The sequence below is a fragment of the Pongo abelii genome, chromosome 6, assembly GCF_028885655.2.
Source record: "Pongo abelii isolate AG06213 chromosome 6, NHGRI_mPonAbe1-v2.0_pri, whole genome shotgun sequence".
NCBI lineage: Eukaryota > Metazoa > Chordata > Mammalia > Primates > Hominidae > Pongo > Pongo abelii.
In genome coordinates, this window is record NC_071991.2 from 5,246,212 (window position 1) to 5,270,910 (window position 24,699).

The 24,699-nt window shown below is 50.6% G+C and overlaps 1 protein-coding gene across 6 annotated transcripts in view; it reads left to right on the forward strand.

Annotated features, from left to right (window-relative positions):
- The window catches only part of WIPI2 (WD repeat domain, phosphoinositide interacting 2), a 41,380-nt gene extending 20,426 nt beyond the window's left edge, over positions 1-20,954 (forward strand). For 4 of the 6 annotated variants that reach the window (XM_024241266.3, XM_024241264.3, XM_024241268.3 and 1 more), the window contains 10 exons: positions 3,699-3,868; positions 5,755-5,851; positions 6,282-6,379; positions 7,099-7,191; positions 11,823-11,893; positions 15,057-15,164; positions 16,411-16,575; positions 17,337-17,444; positions 18,850-18,980; positions 20,074-20,954. In XM_024241266.3, the coding sequence (XP_024097034.1) occupies positions 3,699-3,868; positions 5,755-5,851; positions 6,282-6,379; positions 7,099-7,191; positions 11,823-11,893; positions 15,057-15,164; positions 16,411-16,575; positions 17,337-17,444; positions 18,850-18,980; positions 20,074-20,186 (1,154 nt within the window). In that variant the 3' untranslated portion in view covers positions 20,187-20,954. The remainder of the gene's footprint in view (positions 1-3,698; positions 3,869-5,754; positions 5,852-6,281; positions 6,380-7,098; positions 7,192-11,822; positions 11,894-15,056; positions 15,165-16,410; positions 16,576-17,336; positions 17,445-18,849; positions 18,981-20,073) is intronic. The other 2 variants (XM_024241267.3, XM_024241265.3) reach the window with 1 other exon arrangement.
- The last annotated feature ends 3,745 nt before the right edge of the window (positions 20,955-24,699 follow it).

A 24,699-nucleotide genomic window follows, 5' to 3' on the forward strand; every position in this document is an offset into this window, starting at 1 on the left:
CATCAGCTGATCAAAAGACAACCTCGTTTTGTGTGTGCTTCCCTGCCTCAAGACATGCTGACGTAATGGGGGATTGTTGGTTCACTAACATTGAACTCGCGGCTCGCATAGAACTCAGCCCACACATGTGCTTTCTCCGTGGGGTACATCACAGGCTGCTTGTGCTTAGGGACACTGGACGACGCTCAGCACTGTGCCAGGGATAACAGTGAAATCAACAAAAAGCACAAAAGTACAAAAAGCAGACACTCAGTAGCCCTATATAGACCATGAAAAGGACAGTTGTTTTCAGAATCAACACGAGAAGATAGGACGTTGCCCTGTGTGATCTCAGCCAGGAACATGTGCATCATGTGACTCAAATCTTTTCCCGAGGCTGGGAGCGGTGGCGCACACCTGTAATCCGAGCACTTTGGGAGGCCAAGGTGGACAGATCACCTGAGGTCAGGAGTTGAAGACCAGCCTGGCCAACATGGTGAAACCCTGTCTCTACTAAAAACAGAAAAATTAGAGAGGCGTGGTGGCATGCACCTGTAGTCCCAGCTACTCACCAGGCTGAGGCAGGAGAATTGCTTGAACCCGGGAGGCAGAGGTTGCAGTGAGTCAAGATCGCACCATTGCACTCCAGCCTGGGCAACAAAAGCAAAACTCTGTCTCAAAAAAAAAAAAAAAAAAAAAATCCCACTTTGCATGTGTCCACGGACGGCTGTAAAACACCATGAGTGTTTATGTGGGGTCACAAATAAACCTTACCTAGCAGGTGAGTTCACAGACACTGAGCCTGTGCATGTTGAGGAGCAGCCCTATTTGGAAGTAAGTTCTTTTCACCACTGATTGGATTTAGGAGGCCAGTGGAGAGGCCAGTGGATTTAAATAAAATTGTACTTAATAAAAAACCAGTTTTTTGTATACCAGGTTTTCCTATGTGTCCCAACCCTGGAGTTAATGAAGCTGAGAGTCCAACTCTTCTTTCACCATTCAGGAAGTAGATATCAGGCCTTACAGCTAATTAGAGCAGAGCTGAGACTGGAATGTGATTGTTAAAACTCACGTTCCTGCAGGGTCGCCGTCGCACCCCGTACTCACCAAGGTTGCGGTGCCGCACACACGCCCAGTGCGTGTGTTAGGACGCGTGCCACTGAGCTTCACCAAGAGCACTTCTGCCTCTTGGATGTAGCACTGGGGTTAACAGCATTTCACCACTGAAACTGAATGGCACAGAGATTGAGTTTTGTGGTGTTTTTTTTTTTTTTTTTTTTTTTTTGATGTTTTTAAAATAACACCATTTGGGGAGTTTGGGGAATATCCAAAATCTGGTCATAAGGTCCATTCCATCCATTCAGCCAGTGTGGAAGGAGCTCCTCCTCCACGGGAGGCGACATTAGACCTGGGAGTGCAGCCGTGAATGGGCCAAACACGGCACCTGTCCTCAGACCACCGGTCCAGCAGGGAACTCTGTCGCTCAGCCATAGCCTTGATTCTCAGTGGTAAGCACGGTGACTGCTAGAGGCAACAGGTACAGGATGCAACTGGGCCAGTGCGTGCAGCCCCAAATACTATGAAGTACTACCTGAGAACGGGGTGCCTGGAGAGTGAGAGGCTGGACAGTGGCCGGGGAAGGGCCTTGTGCCCCTGGATTTGCACATCTGGCTGCCGGATTCGAGAATTGAGGGTGGCAGCCTCAGGACACCAGCCATGATCATCATTCAGTCCCACCCTCCTTTTTGGGGCAGGACTGGTATTACAGACAGGGTCTCGCTCTTTTGCCCAGGCTGGCGTGCAAGAACGCGATCACGGCTCGTTGCAGCCTCAACCTCCTGGGATCAGGCACTCTTCCTACTTCAGCTACACAGACATGCACCACCACGCCCAGCTAATTTTTGTATTTTTTGTAAAGATAGGACCTCACTATGTTGCCCAGGCTGGTCTCGAATTCCTGGCCTCAAACAGTCCTCCCACCTTGGCCTCCCAAAGTGCGGGGATTACAGATGCAAAGCACCGCATCTGGCCCCAGCCCTCTTTCTCACCCACCGCCTAGCAAGCAACATGACTTGGTGTCCATGTTGATCTCCTGAGGGGAAAGAGAGGACTAGTCAGAGAACCAGGGTCTGATCTTTAGGGAAATTATTTTACTGCAAATAATTGACATTCCGGGTTATGCACCATCTCTTCTGAGTTGGGTTGGCCTCGTGTCTGAGTGGTGCTGCGTGCCAGGTGCTAGGGGTGCATCCGCTGACAAAGATTCCTGTGTCCACGCACTGGCATGATCCCTTCCTGATCGTGCCTTTCGTTGACAGTTCCTGGAAGACGGTGGCCCCTAGTCTGAGATGCTGCTGAGCAGAGAAGCTGCAGACAGAGCCTGTCCTCCCCGGCCCCCCCACCCCGCCACCGTCTCCCCATTTGTGGCAGACGCTTGCATTTGTTCCTTTTGAATGAAGGTCACTTGCTGTTGTCAGAAAGGTTTATGGCAGCTTTCTGGTAAAAGCAACTGAAAAGACACTGAATGGACGCTGTGAAGAGCTTAGGATGATGCGCTTGTTGTTTGTGGCCTGTTCCATTCAAAGTGGTGTCGCACTCCACGATGGCGCGTAGGTCAGCAAGGGGCCGCAGGTGCGATGGTGGTCCTGTGAGAGGAGCAGGCCATGTTTTTGCTGCAGCTTTCCCATGTTTCATTTACACACACAAGTACTTGTCACTGTGCTGCAGCAGCTACAGTATCCAGTTAGTCTGATGCAGCGCAGGTCTGTAGCCAGGAGCCCCAGGCCACAGCACACAGCCTAGGGGTGTAGTGGGCCTACCATCTAGATTTGTGTTTGCACGGCAGAATTGCCTACAGGGCTTTTCTTTGTTTTGTTGTTGTTGTTGTTTTTGAGACAGAGTCGCTCTGTGGCCCAGGCTGGAGTGCAGTGGCGCGATTTCGGCTCACTTCAAGCTCCGCCCCCCGGGTTCACACCATTCTCCTGCCTCAGGCTCCTGAGTAGCTGGGACTACAGGCGCCCACCACCATGCCTGGCTAATTTTTTGTATTTTTAGTAGAGATGGGGTTTCACCATGTTAGCCAGGACGGTCTCGATCTGACCTTGTGATCCGCCCGCCTCGGCCTCCCAAAGTGCTGGGATTACAGGCGTGAGCCACCGCGCCCGGCCCCTTCAGGGCATTTCTTAGAATGTATGTCAGCGTTTTGTGACACATGAGTGTAATAGCAACATCTTTTTAATAAATATGTGTCATGCCACTTTGGACATGTGTGATTCTTTGGCCAGCCTCGGTATGCGAGCATGTAGGCTAGCGCTCAACACGTGAGTCTGTGGAACCCAGGGGAAGCAACTGCAGTTTCCTAGTAGTTTGTGTCTTAATTAAGGGAGCCCCGAGACCTTACTCTTTCACTTTACCTAGGAGTTTGGTTCCTAAACTCACCATTCAAATCCAGCAACAGAACTGATTGAAAGGAACCTTTGTCTTTTGTGTGAATGCTCATGAGGGGCCATCCTTACAGTGGAAACGCTCCTGAGGCTCCAGCGAATCAAGACTCTCAGACCCCCGGGCTGTCCCCACCCCATGACCACATGTTCCACAGGCACCCTCAGCACTGTGCCCTGCGTGTCACCCAGGCAGGTGTTTGTTTTCGAGCGCAGATTCTGCCTGTGGCCATAGCCATGTGGAGATGTTCACGCATGTACTTCCCTTTGTGATTTCAGCCGATACGGAAGATGTGTGCATCGTAGAGAGATTGTTCTCCAGCAGCCTAGTGGCCATTGTGAGCCTTAAAGCACCAAGGAAGCTAAAGGTTTGCCACTTTAAGAAGGGAACTGAGATCTGCAACTACAGCTACTCCAACACGATTCTGGCTGTGAAGCTCAACAGGCAGGTGAGCGCTGCCCCAGCTGGGTGTGGGCTTGTCTATTGCTCCCTCCAGCACTCTGGGACAAGCCCACCCCACCGGCATGCCCCTCCGTCATTCCCTTGCTGCCTGGCCCCACGTTGCCGGGCACAGATCCTTGCCTACAGAGACCAGCTCTGTTTCCTTACCCACCAGCTTTGCTCAACCCATTCCATTCACGACAAATGCCTGGGCCTCTGCCACACTGCTCCCATACAGGCGTCCCCGGCCCCACCTAGAGGGTGGATGGCAGTCTCTTTCACTCATTACCTGGTTTTGCTTTTATAAATGTTACTTAAAGAAAAAAATATTTGGCCGAGCACAGTGACTCATGACGGTAATCCCAACACTTTGGGAGGCCGAGGCGGGCAGATTGCCTGAGGTCAGGAGTTTGAGACCAGCCTGGCCAACATGATGAAACCCTGTCTCTACTAAAAATACAAAAATTAGCCAGGTGTGGTGGCAGGCACCTGTAATCCCAGCTACTCGGGAGTCTGAGGCAGGAAAATCGCTTGAACCCGGGAGTTGGAAGTTGCAGTGAGCTGAGGTCTCATGTCATTGCACTCCCGCTTGGGCAACAAGAGCGAGACTTCGTCTCAAAAAAAAAAAAATCTTTTAGACTTTTTTTTCCTTTTGTAAATTGTTAGTTTAACTTTGAATTCAAGATGAAGGATTTATTGCTTTATCACCCCCTAAACTAATAAGACTGTCTGGCACGGAGGAAGGACGTGGTGGGTGGCACGTGTGCGTGTTTCATGAGGCTGTCTCCCAGCTTATGCTCACGCCCAGGGTAACAGCACCACCTGGGAGACCCCTGGCAATCTGATTCTGCCCACATTCCCTGCAGGGAAAGCTCATTAGGCTGCTGGCTGTAGAGTGGACATGATGACAGGCAGTAGCTGCACTCTGAGATATGGTGACTAGGTGAAGTCACAGTAGAGAGGCTCTTACCTTATGCAGTTGAAACTAGGAACTGGTCTGTTAACTGACATAGTTGGTTAGAATGGGAAATTATAAGACATCATATTTTGAGCATTTAAAAATTGTAAAGCATACAAATTGTGTTCACGTCCAACTAATGTAGAGCTGGGTGCGTGCCTGTCATCTTTCTTGCATAAATCGTCTCAGCAATGCATCGTCTGCATGTCTACATTCATTTTCTTCCAAATGGAGCAGGAACTTGCAAAGTAATCTGAGTGTGCAATAAAATGTTAGACCTTTTAAAACCCCCTTATTTTCATTTTACTTGTGCTGCACTCAGCATCAGTTTTAAAAAGCAAATCTTTCCAAATCTGTTCACAGCACACTTGTCTTAGCTGTAGGTTAGCATTTGCCTAACACTGAACTAAATGGCCTGGTTAGAATTCCCAGTAAAGTTGGGGTGAGTATGAGGGAGAGGTGCACCCTGCCGGGCTCCTTCTTGATTGCTGATGGAAAGCAGCTGTATCCTTGGCGCTTCTAACATTGGTCTGCATGGTGTTCTAGAAGGAACTAAGATGGTGAGGCCAAGGCAGGGGTGGATCACCTGAGGTCAGGAGTCCAAGACCAGCCTGGCCAACATGGTGAAACCCCATCTCTACTAAAAATACAAAAATTAGCCAGGCGTGGTGGCAGGCACCTGTAATCCCAGCCACTTGGGAGGCTGAGGCAGGAGAATCATTTGAACCCGGGAGGCAGAGGTTGCAGTGAACTGAGATCACACCATTGCACTCCAGCCCGGGTGACACAGCGAGACACTGACTCCAAAAAAATAAAATACAATAACAATAGAAGGAACGAGAGCGTCATAGTCCAGCAGTCAGTCAATTGGAGATTGGGGCAGGTGTTGCACTGGCTGTTGCTTGACGTTTGGTTTTGTTTTGTCTCTTGCCTAGAGGCTGATAGTATGCCTGGAGGAGTCCCTGTACATTCACAACATTCGGGACATGAAGGTGCTGCATACGATCAGGGAGACGCCTCCAAACCCTGCAGGTGAGCTAACTTGTGAGGAGAGAATCCCATTTTTCTGATTTTGCCCTTGAAAGATAGCTATAGGTGAGAGAGATTTTTTCTTTTTATAGGTTCCGCAGATGAGACAGATTTTAAAAGTATTGATCCCAAACCAAGGTGCCTTCCTACTGATGCTGGTCATGTGACCACATAAACTCATTGGTTTGATCAGCTTTCAAGTTTAAGGTTATTGATCAGTTCAAACCAAAGGCTTTTAATCTCTTTACAATACTGGTATCACCTAAGGTGGGGATTTGGGGTTGCAGAACTTTCTTAACACAGCAAACAAGATTGTATCCAAGCTATTATTTGTTCCTAATGCTCTGTTAAGTGAATGCTGAATTATTTCTGACATCCAAGAGGGAACTCTCAGGTGGAAGTTTGCATCTCGTCCTCCGTGTGTCATTTGCAGGCCTGTGTGCGCTGTCAATCAACAACGACAACTGCTACTTGGCGTACCCAGGGAGCGCGACCATCGGAGAGGTGCAGGTCTTCGATACCATTAATTTGGTGAGATGCCTTTCCTGCTCGAATAGCTCTCTAAAGTGTGGCTTTTTCTTGAAGAGGAGCACTGTGGTGTCCCTGGCATCCTGACTTGGCTCAGCAATACAACCGCTGCACTTTTTTTTTGAGACAGGGTCTTGCTCTGTCGCCCATGCTGGAGTGCAGTGGTGCAGTCCTAGCTCACTGCAGCCTCAACCTCCCGGGCTCAAGTGATCCTCCTGCCTCAGCCTCCCAAGGAGTTACAGTCATGCAACACCACACCCAACTAATTTTTTATTTTTGTAGAGATGGAGTCTTGCTGGGTTGCCGAGGCTGGCCTCAAACTCCTGGCCTCAAGCCATCCTCCCGCCTTGGCCCCCTAAAGTGCTGGGATTACAGGCGGGTGCCCCGCGCCCAGCCCCGCTACTCTCTTCTCAGTAGCAGAGCAGGTCTGGCTCATTCTGCTTCTGGATCTGCTGCAGCGTTCAGACCAGTGCTGAGCTCCTCGCCATGGGAATGTTTGAAGGAACATAGAAAACCTTAGGGATAAACTGCTTTGCTTTTTCTAAATTTGGAGCAGCATTTCCTTGGATGCCCAGCCCCAGTAAATCAAGTGGGTTTGGCATTTGTTTGGACCGTAATGGTGTTTTAGGAATAGCTAATTGGCACTTGCGGACCAAGTGCCAGCCCTGGGGCGTGGGCGGTCACTGTGCGGCGGCCACGCTTTATTGGTGTCCCTTTTTCAGAGAGCTGCAAACATGATTCCGGCTCACGACAGTCCTTTAGCGGCATTGGCCTTTGACGCAAGTGGAACTAAACTTGCCACGGCTTCGGAGAAGGTGAGTCTGCTTTTCCCTGGGGGAGCGCTGGTGCCAAGGCGTCCAGAGACTTTTTCAGTTCTGTTCACACAGCCAGCTTAGAGGCAAGGTCTTATACTTACCAGCTCCGGGAGAAGCGAAGACAGCCACCCGCTTGTCAGGCCATGGGCTCGTGCTGCCCGAGAGTGAGCGGAGCTTGCGGTGTGTCACTGGGACGGGAGAGCTGGTCCACGTTTGTAGTAGAAAATACAGAAATGTCCAGAGGAGACGAAGTGCCGTGTGTAACCACGCCGCTCACCCAGTGTGTTTCTAAATGATGAAACTAACACGTAACAGTAAAGAACCCAGACAGTGATAAAACGTGAAAAAGCAAGGCCAGAATTCTATCCAGCCCGTCTGAACACATTTCAGTGTATTTCCTTTCATTTTCTCTTTAGTCAACAAAATTGGGATCTTACTATGGGTATAATTTATCCTTTTTCACTCTGCATGACATTTGTCTAAGTTCAAAAACACTTGTAATGGCCGTGCAGTATTTAGTTGTGATTTATGTCAACATCACCCTTTTGGGACTTTGTTTCTAATATGTTGCTGCCGTAGGTAGTAGTGTATTTAAGTCATGTATCAATCTTTTATATGTATTTCTAACTATGAATTCAAGAGATTCCAGTAAGAAGAATGTCTGGCTTTAAAGGAGATGGCCTCTAAATGTCCCCGTATACCTGTGACCGCGTGGCGAGGCTCCCTGGCCCCCAGGAGACTGAAGGCTCCTCGTTCTCTTCCTCACTTGGACTGTGCCTCTCTTTTCGTTTCAGTTCCTCTTTTCTTGAAAGTTCCGTCTTCTCTTCTTCTGTCTTGAGGTCGCGTCTGCTCTCCCGCCTCCGTTGTCTCCTCTGGATGCCAGTCTGCTCTTCATTGCCCACCGATGACCTTTACTTTGATTTGGATATGATTTTGCTTCTCATTGAAATCCTAAAATAGCCTCCCCTTTCAAGCCATCTCTCCCCTCAAACTATCGACCAGAGAAGATACAATAAAACGTCGGCTCACTTCCTTAGCTTTCCTGCCTGGGCCTTTGTTCTTCAGTCTCACACCCGAGTTCTGTAATAATGATGTCACCGCTTATGGGTCACTTCTGTGTCATGAATTATCCTGGATCTTTTATCTTCATTACCTCATTTGTTTCCCCTCAGCAAGGTAAACATTTCTCTGTTTCATAGCAAGGGCTCAGAGAGGTTAAGCAGTGTGCCCGGGGCTGCCCAAGTCGGCAGCAACAGAGGGGTCAGACTCCAAGCCTGACTTTGATTCTAATTATGCTAGACTATCCCAATATCACCTTGTCCTTTTCTTTTCCCTTTGAAATGGCCCTGAAATTCTGTTACCCTTTGACTAATCAAAGTCTCACTGTTACATTTTTTTAGTAGCTCTTATAAAGGCCCAAAAGGACTTGATGGAATTTTAAGGCCCATAAAAATAGAATTTTTTTTTCTGTACTATAAAAAGGAAACTTGATTGCTTTTACATGGAATCCTCTTATCTGTGGAGTGAAGAGCAGCAAGGCCTTCCCAGCCCTGCTCTGTCCCAGGTGCTGAGGCCCCACTGAGGCCTGTGACTTAATCCTGCTTTCAAGAATCTTGCGGTCATGTGGCAACAAAACAACTCTTAATTAGTATTGCACGGTAGATGTGCACCAAAAAATTATGTCTCCATCTAAAAGTTTAGGCTGCAGAGGACAAAACCTTTGCTGTGGTTATTTTTGTATTTGGATGCAGAAAATAGTTCATTCTCTAATTCTCGATGTTACAAACTCAGTTTGTGTCCCTCCATCCAGAGAGAACCAACTGTTCTCAAGTACCAGTTTTTTTTTTTGAGACAGGGTCTTGCTTGCTCTGTCGCCCAGGCTGGAGTACAGTGGCACAATCTCTGCTCTATGCAACCAACCTCCACCTCCCAAGCTTAAGTGATCTTCCTACCTCAGCCTCCCAAGTAGCTGGGACTACAGGCACCTGCCACCACGCCTGGCTAATTTTTGTATTTTTTGTAGAGATGGGGTTTCACCATGTTGGCCAGGCTGGTTTCAAACTCCTGAGCTCAAGCGATCTACTCACCTCAGCCTCCCAAAGTGCTAGAATTACAGGAGTGAGCCACCGTGCCTGGCCTATATCCTGATTTCTAATAGCTGTGTACTATCCCATTGTATGAGTTTACCATAATTTATGTAAACAATTCCTTGGTGTTCTACACTTTAGGTCATCTGCTGCTTTTTACTTTTTTGTTGTTTTTGTTTTTTTGAAACGGAGTCTTGTTCTGTCCCCCAGGCTGGAGTGCAGTGTGGTGTGATCTCAGCTCACCACAACCTCCGCCTCCTGGTTCAAGCAGTTCTCCTGCCTCAGCCTCCTGAGTAGCTGAGATGACAAGCGCACACCACCACACCCAGCTAATTTTTGTATTTTGAGTAGATGGGGTTTAACCACGTTGGCCAGGCTGGTCATGAACTCCTGACCTCGTGATCCACCCGCCTTGGCCTCCCAAAGTGCTGGGATTACAGGAGTGAGCCACCACGCCCAGCCACTTTTTACTATTTATAAACACAGAGATAGTGCAGTGGCACGATCATAGCTCACTGCAGCCTCCACTTCTGGGACAACAGGAGTGAACCATTAGGCTTGGCTGATTTTTTTGGTTTTTTTGTAGAGATGGGGTCTCGCTATGTTGCCCAGGTTGGTCTTGAACTCCTGGGCTCTAGTGTTTCTCCTGTCTTGGCCTCCCCCAAGTGTCGGGATTACAGGCATGAGTTACTGCATTCGGCCTAGATAGTCTTTTCTTTTTTTCTTTCTTTCTTTTTTTTTTTTTTGAGACAGAGTCTCTCTGTAGCCCAAGCTGGAGTGCAATGGCGCGATCTCAGCTTATTGCACCTCCACCTCTGGGGCTCAAGTGATTCTCATGCCTCAGTCTCCCAAGTAGCTGGGACTACAGGTGTGTGCCACCACACCCAGCTAATTTTTTTGTTTGTTTGTTTTTTGTTTTTTGAGACGGAGTCTTGCTGTGTCACCCAGGCTCAAGTGCAGTGGTGCAATCTCGGCTCACTGCAACCTCCGCCTCCTGGGTTCAAGCGATTCTCCTGCCTCAGCCTCCTGAGTAGCTGGGATTACAGGCATGCGCCACCACGCCCAGCTAATTTTGTATTGTTAGTAGATACGGGGTTTCACCATGTTGGTCAGGCTGGTCTGGAACTTCTCAGCTCAGGTGACCGCTCACCTCGGCCTCCCAAAGTGTTGGGATTACAGGCATGAGCCACCGCACCCGGCCCACACCCAGCTAATTTTTTTGTATTTTAGTAGAGATGGGGTTTCACCATGTTGCCTAGGGTGGTCTCGAACTCCTGACCTCAGGAGATCTGCCCACCTTGACCTTCCATCAGCCTAGATACTCTTAACAGTTTTTATATTTAACAGTTTGAACCTCCTAAAATTTGTATAGTAGGAGGGTGAATGTTGAATAATTCTTCCTGCCCTGCAAATTTGGAATGCTACCCATTTTAAGGCCTTTCTTTCCATCAGTCTATTTCTTTTTGTTCTAATTTAATACCATTATATCACTTGATAGTATTCTTTTAATATTCAAGCATTCAAAGTCCTGCTCGTTATTTTCTTGGCGCTTCTCTATTGATACCCCCAGATGTTGATGTCTGTCTCATCATCCGCAGATCTGATATTAATTTACTGGGGGAAGTTGGCATCTTCAGGACACTTCCCATTAAAGCAGGCACATGCCGAGCTCCCTTGTATTCCTAGTTCTTTGTCTTAGTAAGATTTTCTTCATGTGCATCTTACCACTTCGTGAGTTGGGATTGACTCTTTATAAGGTAGTTGAGATTTCCAGCTAATCGGCTCTCTTGGTCAGTAACTGAATTTAAAGTGGCAGGAAAGACCTTGGTGGGGTCTGAAGCCTCGTCAGACCACAAGGTCTTGCCCATGTGCCACACACAAGTCCAGGCTTTTATTTATTTATTTTTTATTTTTTTTCCCAGACGGAGTCTTGCTCCAGAGCTGGAGTGCAATGGTGCGATCTCAGCTCACTGCAACCTCCACCTCCCAGGTTCAAGCGATTCTCCTGCCTCAGCCTCCCAAGTAGTTGGGATTACAGGCATGCGCCACCACACCCAGCTAATTTTGTATTTTTAGTAGAGACAAAGTTTCTCCATGTTGGTCAGGCTGGTCTCAAACTTCTGACCTCTAGTGATCTGCCCGCCTCGGCCTCCCAAAGTGCTGGGATTACAGGCGTGAGCCACCACGCCCGGCCCAGGCTTTTATTTTTAATAGTTTAAACTTCAAATGACTCAGAACAATAGAATGATATGCCACTTTTGCCCTCAAGACTGTTAGTGTTGAGAGTAAGTAGTCAATTAAAATAGGTTTAAAGAAAAGATTGAACATTAAGTCAACAACAGAACAGGGGAGTGTTTTTCTATGCTCGTGGCAAAAAGTGTGGAGGTGATGTTCAAGGGGGGCCCTGGGGGACCCCAAACTCCCTGGTGGCCCAGGGCAGAGCTGTCCTGGAGATCGCCGTGTGGCGCATTTGCAGTCTGCTGTGAAAGATCAGAAATTTCTGTTTTAACTCAGCTCAAATTCTTTTCTCTTTTCCTTCCACAGGGGACCGTGATTAGGGTATTTTCCATTCCAGAAGGACAAAAACTCTTTGAGTTTCGGAGAGGAGTGAAGAGGTAAAGTATATGAATGTCCAGAATGGATTCTGGAGGTTGTATTTAGATTTCAGTTTTATGTTATCTACGAACAAACAAGCAGAACCCACAGGAGAATTCTACACGAGCATTTCTAGCCCGACTGAGTCACCGGGTAAGATCTGGGAGTCGGTCTTGTCATGGGCATTGAAGAGCACTTTCAGAAAAGCAAACTGGGTTTTTGTTTGCGATCCTACCAGCTAGCGTGAGAGTTGTGAAGAGCTCGCGCAACCAGGTGGGCCCTCCAGTGCCCGGCAGCTCCCAGCCTGCTCTCAAGGACGGGGCAGTGACCTCATGGGTAGCACACCCTCCCCTTTAAAGGCCACGCTCTGAGAACCTGTTCCAGCTCTCCAGCTCCGTTTTCACCCTCAGCAAATGGTGTTGGCCCCTTCTTTTAACCCAGAAGCCGCAGCCTGGAGTTCCCTTGTCTTCCTCCCTCCAGGCTGCAAAGCTTCCCTCATCTGTGCTTACATGCCTCCTGTGGCACCTGCTTTGGAGGCAGGACTGTCCCTCCCTCATTGGACAGTAGAGCAGGGGAGGCCTCGGGCTCTGGAGCCAGTGCCTCAGATCCGAGCCCTAGGGACCACTTTCAGTCGCATGGCCGTGGTCGGCGGGACCCAACCTCAGGTCTCTGGCTCCTCGTCTCGGATCAGTACCTCCCTCCCTGAGGGTGGCCGTTGAAAGAGGAGGGGCTGTCTTTCGGGGACTCTCCCGCCATCTGGTCCCCCTTCCTCATGGGATCCCCACAGGTGTAGCAGGTGCACCTCAGTATCCCCAAATGTCACCGCTCCTCCAGCTCCTGCCTCCTCGTGTCCCTTGGTCTTCCTCACACCACACCTTTCTGGATTTTTCCTGTGTTGCTGCTTCTGCTCAGTTCCCCTCCTGTGCCTGTTTCTGCCCTGGAGCCGCTCCTCACCCAACCCCCTTCTTCACCCCCATGGCCTGTGTGTGTGCTGATCCCGGGGCCAGACGTGTAGCCCGGCTTCCTTCTTGAGGTGCCCATATTCCTCCTGCCTGCTGGGCACTGGGCACCTCAAGCCACCCAGGCCAGTTTGCCTCTGGCCCCTCGTCCCTCACACTCCCCATCTTGGTAAATAGCGCCACTTGCCACCCCTGCCAGCACCCTGGCACCCGAGCCAGAGGGACTCGGCCCTGCATCCTTCGCCTGAATGGTGCCTCCAGGGAGCTCCTGGCTGTGGGCCTGCCCTGTGCCCCTCCCGCCACGCCACCTGATCCAGGCTTTGCCTGGTTTCTGCTGTTGCCCTGGATTCCCGTCAGGCTGTTCTTCAGACTCTCACCCAGGCTGTTTGAAAAATGTAAATATAATCCAGTCACACCCCACCTGACATCTACCACACCTCTGTCCTGCAGGATTAGCCCCAGGCCCCTGCCTTGGTTCAGCAGGCCTCCCAGCACCAGCCCTTCCTCCCAGCCTGATTCTGTTTCACTGTCCCTGTCCTGGCTCCAGCAGTACCACACTTTCAGATCCTCAGAAGAGCCGGCCTCTTTTATCCACCAGGGTCTTGCGTGGGCTGGTGGATCTGGTGGCCTGGCCGGCTTCTGTAACCCTGGGAGTCCAAGTCGAGTGTCGCCCTCGAGGAGGCCTTTTTTGATCCTTGGGTTAAATCCCTTTCTCCATGCATCTCTAGTGCCTTCCACGTGTATTTTTCTCACATTCCTTTGCCTGTAGCAAATGGAATATTTGGGTGACCGCCCAAGGGGTTCACCTTGCCTGCTGCCTAGACAGAGCTGATTCATCAAGATGGGAATTGCAGTAGAGAAAGTAATTCATGCAGAGCCGGCCGTGCGGGAGGCTGGAGTTTTATTACTACTCAAATCGGTCTCTCTGAGCATTCAGGGAGCAGAGTTTTTAAGGATAACTTGGGTGGGGAGAAGCCAGTGAGCCAGGAGGGCTGATTGGTCAGAGATGAAATCTTAGGGAGTCGGAGCTGTCTTCTTGGACTCAGTGGGCTGGGGTCCACAAGATCAGATGAGCCAGTTCATTGATCTGTGTGGGGTCAGCGGATCCATCAAGTGCAGGGTCTGCAAAATATCATAAGCAAACTTTCTCCCAAAGTTAATTCAGCCTATGCCCAGGAATGAACAAGGACAGCTTGGAGATGAGAAGCAAGATGGAGTCAGTGAAGTTAGATCTCGTTCACCGTCTCAGTCATAATTTTGCAAAGGCAGTTTCATTTGCACCTCCCTGAGCCCACCCCCATTGTCGGATGCTGCATTAAGGCGAGAACATTCCTAATTCATACCCATACCTAATTCATACACATGGTCAACACTGACTCCAGGAAAACCCCTTGCTATTATGGACAGGGCTAAAACTATCTTGTATTTCTAGGGTTATGAAGAAATTCACAGGAATTTAGTGGCTTTGGGATGCCGATTGATTTTTAAGACACACTTGAGCCACTTTGCCTGTTGAAAGTTTTGTTCTTTTTTTTTTTTTTTTTTTTTTTTTAAATAATTGAGACAGAGTCTCATTCTGTCGCCTAGGCTGGAGTGCAGTGGTGCAATCTCGGCTTACTGCAACCTCCGCCTCCCAGGTTCAAGCGATTCTCCTGCCTCAGCCTCCCGAGTAGCTGGGACTACAGGCGCCCGCCACCACAGCCAGCTAATTTTTGTAATTTTCGTAGAGACGGGGGTTTCACCATGTTGGCCAGGATGGCCTCGATATCTTGACCTCGTGATCTGCCCACCTCGGCCTCCCAAAGTGCTGGGATTACAAGCTTGAGCCACCGTGCCCAGCCCTTTGCTCTGTTCTTAAACTTTACTGAGGTTGCCGATTTACCCTCTGGTGTGCAAAGAATGGCTGTTAACTTAAATTACTGAGTTTTCTTTTACTCACCTTAGGGCTATAAATCCATCCTAATTCAGCTAAAAGTGGTTTAGTGAAATCCTATTCCTTTTGTCATCTGGAAGGTTGCAGCTGTGCTAACGAATTGTTCTTAGTATTTCCTTTCGAACATTTTCCTCTCTCAAGGAAAATGTTTGAGAAGGTGGCTGGAGGGGAATAAAACTTACCAGCAGGCCCAAGTGTGCCCGTGACAGGAACTCTTCTCCGCCACTTGAGTTGAACCCCTGGGGCAGCTGCAGGCTCCAGTGGCCTGCCCCAACCTGCGCGTCTCCCCAGGTGCGTGAGCATCTGCTCCCTGGCCTTCAGCATGGACGGCATGTTCCTCTCCGCCTCCAGCAACACTGAGACCGTGCACATCTTCAAACTCGAAACTGTGAAAGAAAAGTGAGTTGCAAATATACGTTTCTTTAAAAATGATGCAAAACCCTTTGTCCCCACTTGCTGCCGGGATGAGAGGTAAGCACAGATCCGCCCACCCTCTGACATCATTAGCCAGTGAAGACCCTGGAGCTGGCCTTGGAGCGAGCACCTTCGTGTCCAGGCTTGGCAGTGAGGAGGATGGGCCCCAGCAGATGAGCTTCTCCCGCGGCCAGCACGCAGGATAGACAGAGGCCTTGCGTAGGGCATGGAGGGCCCAGGGGGACATCCTTTAGTCAGTGCAGGTGGCCCCTCCTCAGGTTCCCCTCACAACAAAAGCGTTTGTGATCAGACAGCCCACTAGGGTGAATGGCTCGTCTCTTACCTGCCCACGGGGTAAGCAGAGACATGGACGGCTTCCACAAGAATTATTGCAATGAATGTGTAGCATGAGGGGGGTCTTATCTTTTAAGAGGGTCTTACTCTGTTGCCCAGGCTGCAGTGCAGTGGTACAGTCATTACTTATTGTAGCGTCTAGCTGCTGGGCTCAAGCGATCCTCCTGCCTCAGCCTCCTGAGTACCTGGGACTGTAGGCATGCACCGTGCCTGGCTAATTTTTAAAATTTTGCAGAGACAGAATTTCGCTATGTTGCCCAGGCTGGTCTGGAATTCCGGGGCTCAAGTGATCTGCCCGTGAGCCACCGTGCCCAGCCTCTCTTTAAAAATTTTAAAAAGAACGTCTCACTCAGATCAGCATTACAATAACATACTTTAGGTGGTCAAAAATAATAAATTTTGTTATTTATATTTCATCACAATTTTTAAAAAGACAAATGGAACATGCCCCGCCCTCCCCCCCAAAAAAGATGAATAGCAACACAAACAGGATACGGGAAAATAACATTTTGGGGTCTATACTCAAGGTTTTTGGAGACTTCTGTTACAGAGACCTAGCAGGGGTCATCAGTCAGGCCCTAGACGTCCTCACACCCTTGCAAAGGGGATGTGTGGTCACCTGCCACGTCTTGTCCGTGGCCAAAGGCTGCAGCTTCTCCCTGAAGCCTGAGCACCCCCTCTCCCGACACCTCCCAGAGGAAGCTCCGTGACGCCCCTGGGGCCCTGAGTGTCTGCTTATAACCAACCCTGTTTAATTTTCCTGTGAAGAATGGAGACTTTTGCTGTCGGCTCCAGAGCTGTGCGTCTGTGTGAGTAGGGGGTGGCCGTCCCCCCAGGGAGGGTGCAGCTTCATGTGTCTGGCGGCCTTTCCTTCCAGACCCCCAGAGGAGCCCACCACCTGGACTGGGTACTTTGGGAAAGTGCTCATGGCCTCCACCAGCTACCTGCCTTCCCAAGTGACAGAAATGTTCAACCAGGGCAGAGCCTTCGCCACGGTCCGCCTGCCATTCTGCGGCCACAAAAACATCTGCTCGCTCGCCACGTGAGTAGAGCCGGCGCCTCCGTCCCCACCCCGTGTGCCTCAGGCCGAGGGGCCCAGTCCTGGCGGCTTGTGACCCCTTCCGTGCTTCTCCTGAACAGGAGCAGCTTCTTAGAGCCGACACTCCATCGAGAGTTGTCGGGGATGGGAGGTCCCCTGGCAGGCACTAGGCTTGCCGCTCTGTGCGGGGGTCCATTTCCATACGGGCTCCCGTTCTGTTTTTGTGGACAGTCTGCAGTGTTAATGAAAGACGTTAAGTCAAATCTCGTGAGCGTGCCATAGTTAACCCTTTGGGGCCACAGAAACCGTACTTGCCGAGTCTCAGGCGTCCGTCCGGCTCCAGGGTCTGGCTTCAGAACACACACGGGGCCTGTGGAGGTTCTGTGCTGCGTGCAGGAAAGATTGTCATTGCATCCAGTGATGGCAGGGCTTTGGGCTTCCGTGGGTCTTTAAACATCATTTTCCGGTTTTGTTATCTGACTAGCATCCTGGAAAACTTGTCTGACGACGACTACCCATAATAATCTCGGAAGCCACAAAACTGGTTTCATCCCGCTCTCGTCTCCTGTGGGCTTCAGGGCTCAGCACACGAGTGTAGCCTTGGCCCCATGAGCCGAGGCCAGTGGGGCGCCAGACGCCTGCAGCTGCCCTTGTGCTCATCTTGCTGGGGTCTCTTCCCTCGCCTGCCAAAAGTGAGGCTGCCATGTAGTAAGACCACTTCTGTGACAGTTTTCTAGAATTTGGCTGCTCTTTATTCTCCCCAGAATTCAGAAGATCCCACGGTTGTTGGTGGGTGCCGCCGACGGGTACCTGTACATGTACAACCTGGACCCCCAGGAGGGTGGCGAATGCGCCCTGATGAAGCAGCACCGGTGAGTCTGCTTCGGCCGCTTCACGGAGCTGCTCCGCGCTGGTGGGGGGCTTTCGGGGCACCTGGCGAATGTTTGTTTATTTCCTTGCAAACCAGTGACATAGAGGGGCAGATTCCAGCATGGCGGCCCATGCCGCGCAGGTCGGGAGCTTCGCTTTCCCAGGTGAAATCGATGCCGCTGCAGGACAGGGAGCCCCGGGCTGCGGCTGCCGGTGTCAGGGCTCCCTCAGGGACTGGGCACAGAGGCGACGCAGGGGTGGCGGGAGCCGCATTTGTTCTTAGCTAGGGGAGAGGTGCTGGGAGGCCAGGCCCTCCTCCGCAGGGTGGAGTTTCGCATTTGGAAAGGAAGGGCACGGCGTGGTGGCCTCCACAATTCAGTGCACGTGGTTGAGAGCCTCTTGTGTCACTGTGAGGTACAGGTTTGTTCTTGGAAAACAGGGAGTTAACATTTGTTCATCGGCAAGTAATGCATTTTCATTCTGTCTTACATGTTTTTTAATGATCAAAAAGTTCTAACAACATATAATTTTTTATTTTAGAGACAGGGTCTCACCCTCACCCAGGCTGGAGAGCAGTGGTGCAATCACAGCTCACTGCAGCCTTGACCTCCCGGGTTCAAGGGATCCTTCCACCTCAGCCTCCCCAGTAGCTGGGACTACAGGCACACAGCATATCCAGCTAATTAGTTTTTTGTGCAGGGTCTTGCTAGGTTGTCCAGGCTGGTCTGGAACTCCTAGGCTCAAGTGAGCCTCCTGCCTTGGCCTCCCCAAGTGTTGGGGGTAACAGGAGTGAGCCGCTGCACCTAGCTTTTTTTTTTTTTTTTTTTTTTTGTGAAATGGAGTCTCACTCTGTCACCTAGGCTGGAGTGCAGTGGTGTGATCTCGGCTCACTGCAGTCTCCACCTCCTGGGTTCACGCGATTCTCCTGCCTCAGCCTCCCGAGTAACTGGGACGACAGGGGCATGCCACCATGCCCTGCTAATTTTTTGTATTTTTAGTAGAGACAGGGTTTCACTGTGTTAGCCAGGATGGTCTCTGTCTCCTGACCTCGTGATCTGCCCGCCTCAGCCTCCCAAAGTGCCGGGATTACAGGCGTGAGCCACCACACCCAGGCTAGTCTGACTTTTTTTGTAAATAGTGAATCGTAGTTATTAGTTCTTCCATCGTAAAAGTGAAATATTGCCTTCTTAGGTATAACTCCCTCTTTAGACTTTCCATGTAAAAACTCTTCATGTAAAAATGTGTGCAGATACACAAGGAGATTAAAGTTGCCACGGTGTGATGAATGCCTGGCGTCCTGTGTCGTGAGTGGTGCGTTGGCTCTGTTGCCGCAGGGCAGCCGATGTGTGCTGCCTGCGAGGCCGCCCTGTGTGGAGACGCTGAGCTGTGTCGCTTTCTCCCCTCCAGGCTGGACGGCAGTCTGGAAACGACCAATGAGATCCTGGACTCTGCCTCTCACGACTGCCCCTTAGTCACTCAGACATACGGCGCAGCTGCAGCAAAAGGTACTTACGTGCCTTCATCCCCAACGAGACTTGGTAAGGGGCGTGACGCAAACCTGGAAGGTAATTAGCCCCACAGCCCCGAGTGCCCCTGCCTCCTGCTGGCTCTGGAGCCACTGCACCAGCTCCTCACTGGGGGAGATGGGGACTGGTTCTCAGAACATAGGTGAGGTTGGTGAATGGGTGTTCCCAAGGCCTCTCAAGGCTGAATTCAGTTTCGTTTCCTCTTTTTCTTTTTTTTTAAAGGAGAGATGGGGTTTCCCTATGTTGCCCAGGGTGGTCTCAAACTCCTCCTGGGCTCAAGTGATTCTCCCACCTCAGCCTCCCACAGTGCTGGGATTATAGGCATGAGCCACCGTACCAGGCCCATTTTCTCCGTTTTTAAAGAAAATGTCATCCTGGCTCAGGTGATTCTGGGGGCACGTGACTTGCGCCCAGACTGGCCACCTCTCAGCCAAGATACCACCCTGAAAAGTACTGCCAGGGTTTCGCCTCAGTCTTTTCCTTCTCACCTTTTTCGTCCTTCAGCAAATCTGCATCAAGTACTGCCTTCATGCTGGGCCTGTGAAGTGCAGAAGCTGTAGGGGAACGAGGCCAACGGGCTCCCCTCCGGCGGCAGCTCTAAGACCCATGCACGAGATCCTCCAGCCACAGCCTTGGCTATGTGAGCCACCTTCTCAAAAAAGCCAACTCGCACTCCAGTGGGAGAGCCTGTGGTTTTGCATCCACGCGGGGCTGTGCCTGCTCGCTGCCACTCCCATCCGTGAACCGGCGCTGCCAGCTCATGAGCCCACCCTGAGAGTCTCCTAGTGTCATTTTTTTCCCCGGCGTTATTTTTGAGCTCTTAACCAGCTTGAGAGAGTTTGTGGCCTGTCCATTTAGGGAGCCCCTGTTTACCGTGCAGGCATCGTTTTGACATTTATGAATGTCAGAGAACAAATGACTTCATCTCGAGCTGCCTAAGGCTGCAAAGATTTCATTAGAAAGCAATCAGAATTCAGAACGTCTTAATACAGGCTGCAGTTTATAAATATACACCAGCGTTTCCAAACCACAGTCCTCAGTTTGTGTCAGGGGGTCTGTGGTGTGTCCCCAGCCTTTGAAGGATGACTTCATCATCTCTTTGCAGGCTACACAGACGACCTGGGTGCTGTGGGTGGCGCCTGCCTGGAGGATGAGGCCAGTGCCCTGCGCCTGGATGAGGACAGCGAGCACCCACCCATGATTCTTCGGACTGACTGAACTTGACCTGTGACCCTGACCCGGGGAGCAGAGAACACTGGCTTCACAGAAGACTTTGTGCATTGCTGCTATGAACTTTGACCTGAGTCGGGGGAGAGGATGGCAGAGACTTTATTAAAAAAAAAAAAAGATTGTAGTGGTAGTCTAACTCCATAACGCTGAGGAAATACGTCATTTTCACCTCAATGGCTTTTAAATCCTGCTTATGAATTTTAGCTTTTTGTTTGTTTGTTTTCTCTTTTTGCCAAAATTAACTGGTGAAGCCCGCAAAACCTCCTCGCTTTGCATGCATGAACGTGCCAAGCCAGCATAGGGGAGCTAGAAGCCACTCTCCAGCCACCTGCCATTGGGTTTTTTAATATCTGTACATAATGCCGAGTGCGTAAGGAAGCCATGGCGTCGTGCACAGTGGGTCTGGTTGTCAAGGCCAGTTTTGCGGTGACAGGCCCAGGGGCTGCCCACCAGGTGTGCAGGGCAGACTTTGGCTGGGACAGGAGTCCTCTCTCCCTAGGGCCCCACCTGGACCATTTTCCCTCCGTTTTATTTTGTTAAATTCTTTCCAAATTGGATCACTCTGGGATTTCTTCCATGGTGGACCTTTGTTTCTGATCTTGTTTTCCATGTGGACGTTGGAGGAGAGCGAGGTTCTTTCTGATACTAAAAACCTTTCTTTCAGGCAGCAAATGAACTTGAAAGGTTGCCTGGACTCGCTGGAGCAAAAGAAAGCGATCTTGTTTGTATAATTAAATGATCTGTTCTTCTACTTTACTCTTCCTGTTGAAAAACTGTGTGGTTTTTTTTTTTTGTTTTTTTTTAAGGAAAGTTTGTAGCTACTCCTATGCCCAGGAAAGCACAGAATTCAAGTGTGGTGGCCGTCTGAGCTGTCCTTTCGCTGGCCCTGCTGTCCGCAGGGGCTTCCTACCTGTGTGAGAGGTCGTAGCGGGAGACAGCGACAGAGAGAAGGCGGCTGGGCCACGTCCTTCACAGGGCGACATGTGCCTTTCTATTTTCATCTTAGAAAATTTCCTCAGCAAACCGATGAGAGATTGTGGTTGCAAGCTTCAGTATTTGCCTCGCTTCCCTTTTCATATTTACGGAATTAAAACAACCTCAAGTACCTCAGACTCTGCATTCCAAACCAAGACACCCAGCAGCCAAAGTGTTGAGGGCATTTAAGTGGCGTTGATGGCAGGAGAGATGGTTTTAGAATCTTTGGAGTGGTGTAAGTTACGGGATAGAAGGGAAAAGGCAAAAACTATTTACCCTGCCTTTGCAGGCTCGGGTTTTTGAACCGAGGAAGGCTGGGACACCTGTTTCCAGATGGTTGTCGTGGTCACACTGGGCGAAGAGCTGGAAGGGAGTTGTCCCCTCAGCCGAGCGGCTGCGGTGAAATGCCCCAGTGTTCTGGGTTGGCCTTACGGCAAACTCCTAAATGCAGGGGACGCTGGAGTCCAACTCACCTACACTGGCTTCCTCCCAGCCGCTGGTGTGCGGCACACACAGCATCTGCATTAGGCAGAGGTGCAAGTGGGATGATTGAACTTTTCCTTCAAAACCTGCTTGTCTGTCCTGGACCTTTGCTGAAATGGGATCCCGGTCACGCAGGCTGAGACAGTGGGGACCGCCGAGGCCAGAGCGGGCTATGCTTGAGCAGGGATCTTGAGAAGGGCCGCGGCAGCACGCAGCCTTGACCCACGCTCGCGTCTTGTGGTGCAAGGCCAGAGGGCTGTGTCTAGAACCTGACCGTGCACTCCATCTCCTGGGAGGCACTTTTGGCTAGAGTGAGTGTTCGTGGGGGAAAAAAAGTGTGCACAAGAGATATGGAACCCTGAGCTAGGGTTTCCTGTCACCAAAGAGTGAGCTGCATTTCCAGTTCTGTGTTAAAGTATCGTTTGTTCTGGTGCCTGCCTGTGGTGGTGATTTGGAGACTCAAATCTCCTTTGCCAGGTCTCTTTTGTCTTTCTTTGGGATTGGTAGTATAGAAGATGCTGGGAATTCTCTTCCTCGCTCAGCCTCGGCTTCCCGCACTCTAAGATGAGGCCGTTGCAGAGGAGGCCTCGGATGTCCTGTGACCCTCGGCCCACACTACCTCCTCAGGTGGCCCTGGCAGGGCTGGCTGGGTGCTTTCCCTGCAGACCACAGGAAGCCCTGTCCTTGCCTGGGTCAGGGCTAAGCTGTGCACCCTAGAGAAGGGAGGAGGACTGCAGATTCTTGGTCGAGAAGAATGAAGGGGATTTCTGTGTTTGCTGAGCAGCCATTGTGGAGGGTTACCCACCTCCACTTTCCTGTTGCCCATTTCACTGCCACCAGCTCCTCTTCCTCTGCTCGAACCCATGAGTCCCAGCCTCACTGGCGGCCTCAGACATGCTCAGGAGTGACGGGGACAGAGGGAGGCCGCTGAGTTGCCCATTAGAACTCTTACTGCTGTGCCAGAGACCCAGATGGAGAGGGACCCTGAACCAAACAGAATGTGTGCTGATTTGCCGAACTCCAAACTGTACACTCATATTCATTTTTAAATTATATTTTTCCAAACTTCAAAAAGGACAATGAGGGTGGGGGATAGGAAACAAAACCTGTAAACGTTGTGAATGGGCTCAGTGGACTCTGGGACCAAACCTTCTGTAATCTCTAAAACAATGTGACCAAGAGCTGGATGGAACCCGGAGTCGAAAAGTCAAAAAGAACTGCTTCAGTCCCCGCTGTACTGCCTGCCTAGCTGTGGGAGCAGGCAGGGCGCCTGGGAGCCTGCGTTTTCTGGACTGTTCTGCGGGACTCATCCCTACCTCACAGGGCTGTTGTGAGGTGGTGTGTGACTGCGTGTCCTGCAAATGCCGAGCTCGGTGCCCAGCCGGCGGTGGGCACCCAATAAACGCTACAACATAAATGTGTCTCTGCAATTAAACACGATTTTTATTCAGTTCTGGTTTTCGAACAAGCCAGGCAGGAGGGAGGTGACAATACGGGTAAGAAGTGTAATTCAGAGGCTGGGCACGGTGGCTTACGCCTGTAATCCCAGCACTTTGGGAGGCCAAGGTGGGCAGATCACTTGAGGTTAGGAATTCGAGACCAGCCTGGCCAACATGGTAAAACCCCGTCTCTACTAAAAATACAAAAATTAGCGGGGGGTGGTGGTGCACGCCTGTAATCCCAGCTACTGGAGGCTGAAGCAGGAGAATCGCTTGAACCTGGGAGGCGGAGGTTGCCGTGAGCCAAGATTGTGCCACTGCACTGCAGCCTGGGCAACAGAGCAAGACTCCGTCTCAAAAAAAAAAAGTGTAATCACATGGAGATTACACGTGGGTCTCTTTAATCCCCGCCTTTTCTCTTAACACCAAGCTTAACGGGCAGGTGGTGCAAGCTGGTCTGGGAGGTGGTGGGCGCCCTGGAACAGCAGGCCCTGCCCCTGTCAGGGGACCCAGGAGCTCCACGGCTGCCGTTCCCTGCCACAGAGAATTGGGTGATTCTTCCCACGCGCAGTTTCATTTGGAGAGGAGAGAGAGAATCTTCCTGCCTCCACAACCAGCAGCGGGCTCCACGTGTAAAAGGCCGGGAGTGCTTTGGCCACAGCTTAGCCAAGGAAACGGGACGAGGGGTGGCAGAAAACACGTTCCTGACTCATCCCTGTTGCTTGTCTGGTTTTTTTGGTTTAGTTTTTCGTTTTGGGGTTTTTGGGTTTTTTTTTTGAGACGGAGTCTCACTCTGTCGCCCAGACTGGAGTGCAATGGCACGATCTCAGCTCACCGCAACTTGCACCTGCTGGGTTCACGCAATTCTCCCTCAGCCTCCTAAGTAGCTGGGACTATAGGCACGCACCACCATGTCCGGCTAATTTTTGTATTTTTAGTAGAGACCGGGTTTCACCATTTTGGCCAGGCTGGTCTCGAACTCCTGTCCTCAAGTGATCCACCCGCCTCGGCCTCCCAAAGTGCTGGGATTATAGCCATGAGCCACCTCACCTAGCTGCTCGTGTTTTTCATAACCACATTGGCAAAGGGTGGGGATGGGCCAGGCGTGTTGTTTCGTGTGTCCCCTGCCCTACATCTTTGTAGACCAGACCTTTGCATGCAAGGAATGACCGAGTCACTTGTTTGAAATGTACATGAGGTGGCTCATGCCTGTAATCCCAACACTTTGGGAGGCAGAAGCGGGCGGATCACCTGAGGTCAGGAGTTCGAGGCCAGCCTGGCCAACATGGCAAAACCTGTCTCTACTAAAAATACAAAAATTAACCAGGTGTGGTGGTGTGCACCTGTAATCCCAGCTACTCTGGAGGCTGAGGCAGGACAGTTGCGTGAAACCAGGAGGTGGAGGTTGCAGTGAGCTGAGATCATGCCACTGCACTCTTGCCTGGGCAACAGAGTGAGACTGTCTCAAAAAATAAAAAGAAAAAAGAAAAAGAAACGGACATGTGACACCATGGCCAGCAAGCAGGAAATCCAAATGCATTATTTTACAAGTGTACTTAAGAGAGAGGTGGAACCATTCGGCTTCAGCTCTATGGTGATGGAGA